The following is a 13,203-nucleotide window of genomic DNA, read 5'->3' as shown; positions in this document are numbered from 1 at the left end:
GAATTTGTATGTATACTCTCAAAATACACACTTATAAATATATCAAATACATAATCAGTCACTTATTTAGTAGTAAATTGAAAAGAATTCTAACTTGGGTGCATTTTATGATACTTCTGAAGTATCATTACTTCAAGTTCAGGTTGTAATAAAAACATTAATTAGCCTTCCTGACTGATACAGAACAAGAGAAAAACCAAACCCAAACAAGCTTCAATAAATATATTTATTACGTGTGTTGGTACTTTGTTTAAAATACTGTAAGTAGTTACCTTTACTTATTTACTCTTTTCAAGTTTGTAAAAGTTAAAACATGTTTCTACTGGAATCACTGAATATGACTGTTGAATGGCTCACACTTGAAAACGGCCTTAGGCTTGTCTATAAGATACAGGCTTCTCTGGCAATGAATTAAAAGAAATTAATAGCAACTACTTTTAAATCCAAGTTCTTCATAGACTATTTACATTTCTTTTAAGAAGACTGACTTTTCCCAGCTCCACAGTAACATCTGTCTGCAGCTCATTTATACAATTCACTGCAGCACCCGTTGCACTGAAGACTGCAGCAAGTCCAGCCTTTTTCTGGGCCCAAGGACTCTGTCTAAAACAGCTTTGGCACTGGAAATCCCCATGCCACTAAGGCTCCATACAGGGGCATGTCTGCAGAACAGCTGAAAATCACCAGCTCAGGAAAATACTTTTCCTTCAGTCCTAGAAACCCTAACCCACATTGTGACAGCATGTATCTACACTCGTTCTGTGCTTCAAACAATTAAGAGCCTGTTGTTTCAGAAAACACCAGGGTTTAGAGGAAAAAAAACCTTAATGAATCCTCAAGGAAAAATCACGTATTTTACTAAAGAAATAACCAAAATATTACCCAGCAAAACAAGAGTGGCTTTGACAACTGCCTAATAAATACTTTGCTGCATTTCCCCTTCCAAAAACCAAGAGGAAGTCTTTGCCTTTAATAGATTTTCATATATGTAACGTACAGAATATTGCATTTTGATGAAGCCCAACCCCTTTCACTTTGATTACAGCCAAAAGAATTGTTAAGATCAAAGCAATAGTTTTCAGCATCCATAAATAACAAGCTTAATAGACAACTGACAAAAGGTACATAAATATTTACCAACAAATCTTGAACCAGAGCTTTCACATTGCGGGATGTTTCTGGTGATGGTGAGTTATGAGAAGCAAGTTTTATAAGGGTAGCTAAAAAGTTTTTGCATTTTTTCACATTCTCTTGCATTTCCTGGAAAAGCCACAGAAAACAAGTATCAGCTCCATGCTATTTTTCCATCACAATCAATGCATGCTCTGACCACTACAAATAAGGAAAAGGATGAAATTTTTCCAATTCAGACAGGACATGTAAAACATGTCTGCAGCTGTTTTGCTATTAGTGCTTGTTACCTGAGACTTTCTTATCTTCTTTATGTAACTGAACATCACAGCTCGCAAATAACAACAAAAAAATTGATGAAAGAAATACATTTTATATTTTACAGTCTGCTTTGGTACAAATAACCTTAAATATGAGAAGTAACACAAGAATTTGCTGGAGATGCATTCCCCTTTGAGATGCCCAATACACAATGCACAAACATTCCCCAAGCTATCTTCATTTGTTAAATTATTGATTCAGTATGTTTTTGTACAAAGCAGCTACAGCAGTAAAATCAGATTAGAAGTAAGTCTTCAAACATCATCATATCTAATCTTTTTTTCATTAGTAGTAAAACAAGCCACTGTTTTTACATGGTGTAATTGCTCCAAGAAACAGAAACGTCACACTGCAGTGTAACCATAGTTCTGAGGCCCAGCAGCAGGATAATCATGAAGTTCACAGACCGAAGGTCTGACTGTTCTGCCTGCAGGAACAGAATAATTCTTTCACTAGTGACACATACAAGGCAGGATGGGGAAAGCTGACCACAAGTGCTCTTCCTCCCTCTCAGAATTTGTATCCCATTTAGCTGAAACCAGAGGAAGGGTTTTCCTGTTTGTCCAGTATTTGTTCCATCAGGGGATACATGCTTGCATGAAGAAAAAGCTCTTCTTGCTTCTGAATAGACCCGAGGAGTTGCTAAAGTACTAAGAAAACAATGTTTCCACTATTTTCAAACTTGCCTGCGATACAACCGTAGTTCCAGGCACAGGAGAGCTGGGAATGACCAGGGGCTGTGCTGGTACCTGTGCTGCTGTGTGAGGGGGGAGTGGCAGCCGGGGCTGACCTTGGGGCTGGGCTGAGCCCTGGCTCTGTCCACCAGTGATCACTGCAGGCTGTTGAGAAGATGAAGTTCCCGTTGCTACTGTTGTCTTGAACAAATTTTGAGCACTCGTCGTAGCTACTGATACCTATTAATATTTTATATTGAAAAAACAGGTAATTATCTTCTTTTAATTCTTTTACTCAACAACAGCATTCTTGAAAGGAAAAGCTTGTTTTGGTGACACGGTGACACACAGCACACACCACAGCCCTCAACAGGGACAAACACAGAGCAGCACATCCACTGCTCCAACAGTATTTATCACTCCAGCTGATTTGAGCTTTTTCTTTAAAGAAAATTAGCTACCCTGAAATTTGTTATCATCTAGGAAACAACAGAAAATAAGATCTAGGCTATCACTCATCACCTGCGTAACACAGTCTGACTACACATTCCTTATTAATTTCTAGGATTACATTTGCAATAAAACACTAAAATTCACTTTCAAAAAACCAGGTAAACCATAAACTGATAGAATGGGTTGGGTTGGAAAGGAACTTAGAGCTCATCCAGTTCCACTCCCAGCCATGGGCAGGGACACCTTCCACTACCCCACGTTGCTCCAAGCCTCCAACCTCTGTCCAACCTGGCCTTGGACACTTCCAGGGATGGGGCAGCCACAGCTTCTCTGGGCAACCTGTGCCAGGGCCTGCCCATTCTCACAGGGAACAATTCCTTCCATATATCTGCACTAAATCTCCCTTCTGAGTTCGAACCCTTTTCTCCTTGTCCTACCACTACAGTCCCTGCCCGTATGCCACACACAGGCACTGTTCCCTGAGCCCCCTGGCTCTGGCTGTCCCCACTGACCGTGGTGTGGGAGAGCACAGCCCCTCCTGGCAGCGTGGCCGTGGCACTGACGGGCGCAGCCGTCGATGGCACCACCTTGGCTTGCACGGGGAGGCCCAGGCGGACGCTGGAGGCGGCCACGGATGTTGGCTGCTAATAAAGGAAAAACGAGCATTTTAGTAATTTTTTAATAATAGTGATTGCAAGAATAAATAATTATTAGTACTGCAAAAAAAAAAAAAAAAATCAAATCTAGTTATGTGTTCTTAAATATATATATATATTCACAAATACTGGAAAAACTAGCTTTTTCGTGTTCAATGACAGCTTTGCAATATTTCTCCTAAAAGCCATTACTTGTGTAGCTATATGGAAAAAAATCAGAAAAAACAAACGTGACCTGCAAAAAAATTTATGTTCTATTGATGCATTAATTCAGTTGTAATATTTACACGTCAGTATTCATCAATATTTGAGTCTATCATTGCCAGTAACACATATTGGTCCTCTTGGTATTTACTGGCCTGTTCTAGTGCTTTTTCTTTATGAAAATTAATATGGACAGAAAATTTAGAAAGAAGAAAAATATTCTTAAAATAATTTCAGATTGAATTATATAGAAACTAACTTGCACAGAAATTAAGTCCAAGCATTGGGAGAACCTTTGTCATAGAACACAGGCTCTGTACCCATCCAGCAACTGCACTGTGAAGTGCAGACAAAGGAAAATGACTGACCCACAGCCTTTCAGTCAGTAGTATATTCTACAGGTCAGGAAATTTATCATGTTCAGCAAATATATTATTTATTTTCTGATTTACTTTCATTGCAAGACTGAAATCTCTTGCCATCTTACAAAAGGACAAGATTTAGGAATTAAAAAAATGTCTCCAAAGAAGTTGCTATTTAATTCTGCAGGAATGGAAATACCATTATAAATTAAATACATCACACAATATGGCAATTATGACAAAATAAGAACCACTCATTAATAAAAATAGAGGCCACACTGGTGTCTTATAACTTGCATTTATTAAGATTTGCATTCACACACTCAGAAAAGACAAATTTTCTAAGTGGATAGAGTAATAAATCATGGCTGATGTTGCTTCTCACAAGATAAAACTAGTTTTCCTTGATTTGCATTTTAATTTATATTACTCTAAAATTCATATTTTTATAAAGAACTGCTTATTTTAGATTCATACATTGTCTATTAAACCTACATAAAATACTTCTTTAAAGAACATCCAGTGTATTCTAAGATATCTCCAAAAGGAACAGAAGCCCAGGCAGGCATTCAAAGCCCCAAGCATTCCTTACAAATCAGTCCAGCAACATCATCTACCAGATATCAATCTTCTGTACTTGGGGGAAAAAAAAGAGGAAAGAAAACAAATCAAATAAATCTACCTGACATCTGAACAAACCCTTTTTTTGTTTGTTTGTATAGCTTTCAAGATTTTTAAAATCTTGACTAGGGATGTCTTCCATCCTGAGACAGCCTAGAGACAATAAACAGCATCATCATGAAGAGGTAGAATTGTCTGCTATTTTGGAAGAAGGACCATATAAGCTTTTTCTGCTTTAAATACCCTACACCTCTTTTCTCCATTATAAAAATGACCAAATATTTTAAAGTACTGGTTGAGTGAAATTATATCTACCTGATGAGTGTTTGCATTTAAAATATAAGTATTGTGTAACTTGTTCACTTGCTTATAATCAGTTTCCAGCCTAAAAACACAGCATGACTGTGATATCTGCCCCCTTATCAGTCCAGGCTTGCAGAAGTGAGGATTTAGGAAACAAGCAGATAACCAGGGACACTTCTGGCAGCTACTTGGTTCCAGGCAAGACCTGCAGCCAGAAATCCACAAATACATAGTGAGATTACGAGCTAGAGAATTTTTGTCAGCTAATAAATGCCCACGATTCATCACAGGAACATACTTGAAAATAAAACTGCACATAACTAAAATATAAGTGTTCACTATTATAATACCCGACTATGAACGTATTCCAATGTGCCAGACCTCAGCAGCAAACTCTGAAGGCTAAATTCACCCTTGGTTTTAAAAATCAATAGTGACAAAAGCCTTTGATAGAAAATGGCAGTCAAATCTACTAATGTGCTGGATATGAAGAAATCCCTCACCACGAGAGAACTGCAAACAAAGTAATGCAATAGTTTACTAACGTGGTTCCAAAACTCAGAAGGGTTGAAAAGGTAAGTGTGAAATGAGGGGATGAGAAACATAACAAGGAACTAGCCTGGAGAAATTCTTAAATATCATGGAAATGATCTTCAAGTGACAGCTACAAGTTGCCAGAAGACACTCTAAAGATTCCCAACACTAATGCCTTGAGAATTGATAAAAATTATTTAGAAACAAAAAGCTGTGTTTTCTCTGGAAGGAAACTTGTAAACAGATCTCATGAGAAATAAGTCAAAAAGAAAACAAAAATTATCAACATTATTAAAAAAAAAAAAAAACATAACCCAATGTGTCAAGTTCCTGCTGGAAGAATCTGAAAGGATTTATGATGCTCCTTAAGAAAAAAATGCTGAGGTTTGGTACAATGCTATTAAATTCTGAAATTACCAGGAAAGTTAGAAAGAAATAAATTTTCAAATGTAACTATTAGTTTTTATTAGATAAATCAGATGTTTTTACATTCCCTAAATACAGCAAGGTAATGTTGAAGAGACTTTTGCCCTGTACTCAGACCATAAATGAACACAGTCAATAACCTGCTACTGATGTCCATGGGGACACTGGGGGATGCATTTGCACACAGAGCTGAGCTGGCTCTGTCCACACAGCTCAGAAACAGGGAGCACAGCACAGTGCTACTGAGGAAAGGAGGATTTCAGAAGGGACAGCCTGGGGGGGGGGGGTGTCCCAAGGTTTGCTCTACCTTGCCCAAGTCACACAGGTAACACAAGTGACTCCAATTTCACGGTGCAGTAAGTGACTTCCTTCCACTTAGGCAGTCAGAGCATATTAGAATTGTTACAGTGTCCTGTAAATTCACTCCATAAACAACATCTCTGTTTTACTTCCCTTCTCCCCAGAGCTCTGGGCACATGAATAGAGAGGCAAAGCTTGGGAGAGAATCCATTGCACCTGCTGTGCACAACCTATCTGCCTCTGTACTTCAAGGAATACACAAGGCTGCTTTTGAAAAAACAAGTCACTTGAATATGGAGAAAACAGTCAAAATAGCCAAAGATTATTTGTCATTGCCAAGGCACAACTGTACCAATTTTAGAGACTGCATTCCATATTCACAGCTTTATCAAATGAAGACAACTTAAACTGCCAAAGTATGTAAATCCTTCGGAGCAGGTTTGGGATACACTTGTATTTTGTACTATAGAACCACCTACTGACCTACACTCCAGGTACCAGCAGCACAGGCTCTGTACTACAGAGCTGGAGAGCTCAACTTCTGACAAGTTAGTTCCATACATTTTTCATCATCATTCCTGTCAATAAACTTGGCCACTATCAACCACAAAAGGAAGAAAATACCCCAACAGCATTTGAACAAACACTAACACAAAAGCAGGGCCAAGTTTTTCACAATACACGTCTTTACGTCTTCCAATACATGGCTTCACTAAGCGTTATGCAAAACTCAACTTTAATTAGATTTTTAGGTTTAAATTTGCAAAATCTGAAATAAAATTCAGTTTTATTTCTAACCATTAATCTAGAAGACTTCTTATAAACACAATAGACCAGGCTAAGATGCCATCTGAGATGCCTCAAACAATCAACAGCCCTGTTTAACAAAGAGAAAACTGAAGTGGGATCACAGACACTGGCAGAAGCATAAGCTAAAGGTCAAATCTGGGAGCTCACTTGTACTGGGCTGTCATGGCCAGGTTTTGGTGGTGGGGTGGCTTCTGTGAGAAGCTGCCAGAAGCTTCCCCTGTGCCCAGCAGAGCCAATTCCAGCCGGCTCCAGGACAGACCCACCCCTGGCCAAGGCTGGGCCCAGCAGTGACAGTGGCAGCAGCTCTGGGGAACATCTGGGAAGGGGGAGGAAATCCCCGAGGAATTGCAGCTGGGTGACAGCAGTGGGAATTTGTGAGAGGAGCAGCTCTGCAAACCCCCAGGGCAGGGCAGGAGGGCCAGGAGCTGCTCCAGGAGCTGCAGCTGAGGTTCCCCTGAGCCCGGGTGCAGCCCAGGGAGAGGCAGCTGTGCCCCCGCAGCCCGTGGGGTCCAGGATGGATCAGAGATCCCCCTGCAGCCCCTGCAGGGCCCCACACGGCAGCAGGGGCTGCCTGAAGGAGGCTGTGACCCCGGGAACTCCACGCTGCAGCAGCTCCTGGCAGCACCTGTGGCCCTGTGGAGAGAGGAGCCCAAGCTGGAACAGGTTTGCTGGCACAGGGGACCCAGGCTGGAGCAGCTCCTGAAGGAGTGACTGCACCCATGGCAAGGGACCAGGCTGGAGCAGCTCCTGAAGGACTGACTGCACCCATGGCAAGGGACCAGGCTGGAGCAGCTCCTGAAGGACTGACTGCACCCATGGAAAGGGACCAGGCTGGAGCAGCTCCTGAAGGACTGACTGCACCCATGGAAAGGGACCAGGCTGGAGCAGCTCCTGAAGGACTGACTGCACCCATGGCAAGGGACCAGGCTGGAGCAGCTCCTGAAGGGACTGCACCCATGGAAAGGGGACCTGGCTGGAGCAGCTCCTGAAGGGACTGACTGCACCCATGGCAAGGGACCAGGCTGGAGCAGCTCATGGAGTTCGCTGTCTCCTGTGGGAAGGACCCCACACTGGAGCATGGGAAGAGTGTGAGGAGCCCTTCCCCTGAGGGGGAAGGAGCAGCAGAGACAACCTGGGATGAGCTGAGCACAGCCCCCATTTCCCATCCCCTGCACCACTCAGGGGAGGAGATGGACAAAGCTGGGAGTAAAGTTACGCCCAGGAAGCAAGGAGGGGTGAGGAGAAGGTGTTTTAAGCTTTAGCTTTTATTTCTCGTTATCCAACTCTGATTTGGTTGTTAACAGATTTTTTTGTTTTGCTGTGTCAGTAACTGGTGAGGGATCTCTCCCTGCCCTTATCCTGACCCATGAGCCTTTCCTTACATTTCCTCTCCCCATCCAGCTGAGGAGGGCAGGGATGGAGAGGCTCTGGTGGGCACCTGGTGTCCAGCCAGGGTCAACCACCACATAATCTTTGAGTAACTAACTCATACAACCTTTCCTACAAGCATGGCTGTAGCCCTAACTGCTATTAATCCATCATAACACTCCCCATTAGCAAACTCTGCTTCCTGAGACTTAAAACTTCTGAAGAGTCCATGGAGAAACTTCACGCATTTATTGACTGCCTCTCAATTCCTTTGGTTATGGTTCAGATGAACAGGCACTTGAATGTCAGATGCAGAGAAATTTGTTATCAGAGATTTGATTTTTTTTTTCAGCCTGGTAAAAATACAGTGAAACTGACCCAAAGTATTATCCCTTTAAAAGCTTCACATTTGCACACAATTTCAGAAAATGACTGGAATTGGAATCTCCAACAGGTCAGACAGCAGAGGCAGAACCTTCACTGCCACCACAGTATCACTGAGTGGAGCATGAGAACCAAAGCAGGGAGATGTTGCTCTGTTCCTCATATGCACAATGTCCCTTTTGGGACAACAGGGCAGGAAGACAGGACTTGGAGCAACTACACAGGACAGGGAGAGGAGCTTGGGGCCTCAAGAGAAAACCTTCATAAACCAGGGGTTCTAGGTTCAAAACCCCTATTGCTGAAGCAAATATTTATCAAAGTACTTTCTCATGCTCTGGTGAAGTGGCTGGTTGTTCTGCAATCACTAGGTTTCATCCAAAATATCTGGTAAATAAAAACCAGCTGAATTTTGGCACTTCAGTTGTATTCTACTCCTGCCTCAAGTGCTTAGTGCTGCCTGCAAATACAGATAATCCACTGTCATCCATACTCTTATGCAATGTATTTACAAGTGCCCAACTTGCAACGTGGAGTTTGTGACCAGGAGTGGCCACAGCTCCAACTGAAAGCAATGAAGTCAAACTGAACACAATAAATTAACCAGCATTTTTAATTTCATATTTAAAATAGAGACAATTAGGTTCCATTTCCTACTTACAGAAGGAGGCTAGTAATCCCCTTAAATGCATTGTTGAGAAAGTTGTTACAGGGATAAGCTTCACAAGAAAACCTGCTTGGTTATTAATTCCCACTGCAGAAGGGCACAGCAAGTAAGCCTGAAGCAACTCACTGAACAGTGGAGGAAAAGGTATTATATAAATCTTCATTAATTAGGACTGTTCAGCCTACACACCTTAGAAATTAAAAATAACAGTAGTATATGGTCATGCAGCATAATGCATATGCACATGAGAGCCACTGTGAGAGTGTTCAGGAACCTCCTTTATAGCATTTCCTAATCTTTGCACATTTAAAGTTACAGCCTTATTAACATTTGAGTGTTATTCTAAGTTTTAGAGCTAAGTGTTAATGTTATAAAAATGTAAACAGTATCATTTGTAAGTACTGAAAACTTATTGTATGCTTATACAGAAAAGAATCACGCATTATGAAGGAAAAGAAGGAAAAATGTTTTGTGGTTAAAGCACAGTAAAGACCACACATTTCTTACTCTCTCTGACCTCCCAACCCACCTGCCCTACTATCACAAATGTATTCTCCAGAACATTGCAAAGAAGCCCAAAAACCATTTATACAAAAGAAATAGTATGGGACAGCTTATTTGATAATGGCACTGCATTTTAGCAACAAAAAAGGTTTATCTATTTGCTTAAAATTTCTGCAAAGTGTAAAACAAGCATTGGTCAGAAAAGCAAAAAGAATGTGAAAAACAGTAAGAAAAACAAGAATCAATAATAGTAAATAAATGAGAAAAAAATACCAAAGCTGCCACAAAAATATAAACAATGCTGAAAACACAGGCACAGTGTATATAACCAGACCAATCTCAGATCTGAAAGGCTCTGCTTTAGCAAGAACAGCAGCTTGTGAACGATCAGCCACCAGCACCACGGTGAGGGCACAGACTGAGCTGTTGCTGCTGCTCAGAGAGTGTTCCACAGCAGAAACACAGCCATGGCCAGAGCAGGGGATGCAGCACTCAGCATACCATTAAAAAAATTATTTTTTTTTTCATTTTAAAAACAGATGCTAAAGTGAAACTTAACAGAAAGTGAGTATCGAAACACAGAAAACAAAATAGTAAAGCTCATGATATAAACTTCAAATTCCAAAGAGCAGAAGTTAGAAAAATGCCTAAAGCAAGAAAAAACTGTAATTTTCTTTAAAAAAAACACCAGACTGTTTAGACAATGAAAACAAAACTCAAGTGATAGCTAATTATCTTGGTGGCACAAGTACTGTTAAGTAACTCACTTATATGCCTAAATATCTAAATACTAAGCCATCAAACTTCACACATAACTGCCTTTTCTGATCACAAAAAATGTACAAAGAAACTTAATACTGGAAAACACATTCTGAATCAAACTTGAAACAAAAACACTGGTAAACTCTGAAGCCAAATCCACTTTCAGCAGCAGTCCCGTGAAAATTCCAATACACATACTTTCATCTGCTTTGAAGTTCCAACAACAGATATTCCAAAATAAAATATTCTTGGCCAGGCTAACATTAGTCTTTCCTGTATGATATTCACTTTATATTCTTAGTCTACAGCAGCACTTTAATTTTGTGACTAACATAAAATAATTGCAATTAAAAATAATTTGAAATAAACAACTTATTTTTTGCAATTTGGTTATTAATGTAAGCCCGCCTGGGCATTAAGATACTGAAAGCCAGTGAAAAAAATGCATCAAAGGCATGAAAAACCATGAAAAGCACAAATGAAAAACACAGATAAACAAAAGAAACACAGCAAAGGAAAACTAGATGGCAGCACCTCCCTATTTTTCACAATTTCACAAGTCTAAGATTCAAAATAAGATATGGAAGCAAAAATTTAATGCAATCTAACAACCAGTTTTAAAATACTTCTGAATTTATTTATTATCTCTGAGGAATATAATAGTGCAAGCAAGCCCACACTGTATGAGCGGCTCATAATACAAGAACCCAGAGTAGAATTCTAAGATCAATTTAAGTTCCAACAAATTATGGCTTGTTTCCTAAAAATCCTATACCTTAACTAATATTCTAAAGCTGATAAAATTTTGGCAGCTTTGAAAATGTATTAATATTCATCTAAAATTAATATGAACCAAAAAGTAAAAGTAAACTAAAACTACAAAGAGAAAATAGTTAAACTAAAATTATGCACAGCTAAGTCAAAAACATCCAAATCACGTTTTCCAAAAGAAGCACATTATCACCAGCCCAGTACAACAAACTTGCACTTTTTAATGTATACAAAGATTATTATAATACTCAGGGAAGACCAAGTACTTCCTACATCTTCCTACATTCCTACATCCTGAGATACCAATTTAAAAAAAACAAGCCTCTTGTAGCTGCACTGATATGAAAGGTATTTTTAATATACCTCAATATTTTGCAATTTTTCTCTAAACAAAACAACACACCAGAGAAAAACTGCAGCTAAGAGTAGTTAATAGCACAGAATTGTAGATTCATTTAGGTTGGAAAAGGCCTCAAAGGTCAATGAGTCCAAACATTAACATCCCCATTACAATCCTAGGCAATCTTATAATTTGAACTAAACTAAAACTGTTACATGGTGCAATTGCACTTATTCAGGTTTTTCTTGAATATTTTAAAGAAACCAGAAAGACTGTAAATGGAAAAGATCATTAAAATATCAAATACATCTTTCTACTACAGGCACTTCTCTCAATCACTGCTCTCTGTACTGTTGTTACATTCAGGTTCTGATTCTTTTGACTGAATGTGTTTCACTGCTCCTCTGTGGTGACTGTGCTGCAGATACTGTCCACCCTCCTGGGACACACGTCCATGCCCCAGCACCTTTGAGCTCAGCCTTAAGCTGATCCCAGCTCAGACCCTCCCTACAAGGTACGTGCTTATCCCCATTTGCCAGTTTTCCAGAATCCCACTAAGAATGGAGACAATCAGATTTCATTCATGCTTTACACAGCAGCAATTGAGAGGAGCATAACTAAATGTCTAATCGAAGATTACCCCACCTAAGAGTCAAGAAGAACCCAAGTCTTCCTTTCAAAATGGACTTGCCTCTCTTCTCCCACGAGCCTAACACAAAAGTGCACCCAAAGCTGTACAGCTGCCTCTACTCCTGACAGCTGTAAAAAAACGAGACAAAGGTACTACAAACAGCAGAAGTCAAGTAACTTAAATAGCAAATTCAAGCAATCAAAGAGTGAGAAACATCAGATTTAAGTCTGCTGTGCAAATCAACTGTGTGCCTTGACTGCCCAGCTGAAGCATTCATCATGGAAGGACCAGAATTCACAGCACACCCACAGGAGACAGCAACGTAGGATCAACAGGAAGTTATGGATCTTAATCTTTCTGAACTCTTGCGTTTTGCACTCCAATCCAAACACATCTTTTTTTAAACTTGGGGAGGGAAGAGAGGTGGCTCATCAATTCCCTACAAGGGTCAATACTACTGTATACAGATACTTGACTTCTGAACCTTCAACAACAGAATACGTAAGGATAGAGCCACTGTCTGTAAGGAAAGCCTTTACTTATGCCTTACACAAATTCCTCAGGGGAAACACACTACACTTTCCTGTATCTCAGCAGCTTCCATTGTTCTCAGGGGAAGTGGCTCCTTCCTCACATACTGTCCTGGATATCAGCCTAGCTGCTGAAGCCAGAGGAATTTTCAGGGGAAACCTGGTTCGTTTTCCTCCACAACATCATGGAGAAGATCTAGCAAATGATGGCCCCGGGTATGGAAAGAAAAATCTTGCTGTAGTACCCAGGCTGCAGAAGTGGTTTAGAATCTGAACAGCTCTGTATATATTGATCAAGCTGATTTTATTTCAGAACATTTGTAACATTGCCTCATTTTCCCCTCCTTTTTTGAGAGTGGAGAAATTACACAGCTTACAAGGAGAGAGAACCAAAGAGCTTTCAAATTTAGATGAACACTTGGTAGTTTTTCAGACACTCCTCCTTCTAGTTTTA

At 40.1% G+C, this 13,203-nt stretch overlaps 1 protein-coding gene across 1 annotated transcript in view; it reads right to left on the bottom strand.

Annotated features, from left to right (window-relative positions):
• The window catches only part of LOC104687394 (transcription initiation factor TFIID subunit 4-like), a 146,183-nt gene that overhangs the window by 124,477 nt on the left and 8,503 nt on the right, over positions 1–13,203 (bottom strand). The window contains exons 3-5 of the mRNA XM_010396487.3: positions 3,092–3,223; positions 2,139–2,366; positions 1,138–1,260 (exon numbers count right to left, since the gene is read on the bottom strand). Of these exons, the coding sequence (XP_010394789.3) occupies positions 1,138–1,260; positions 2,139–2,366; positions 3,092–3,223 (483 nt within the window). The remainder of the gene's footprint in view (positions 1–1,137; positions 1,261–2,138; positions 2,367–3,091; positions 3,224–13,203) is intronic.

The sequence above is a fragment of the Corvus cornix genome, chromosome 11, assembly GCF_000738735.6.
Source record: "Corvus cornix cornix isolate S_Up_H32 chromosome 11, ASM73873v5, whole genome shotgun sequence".
Lineage (NCBI taxonomy): Eukaryota > Metazoa > Chordata > Aves > Passeriformes > Corvidae > Corvus > Corvus cornix.
This window is presented reverse-complemented; position numbering and strand designations above follow the sequence as displayed.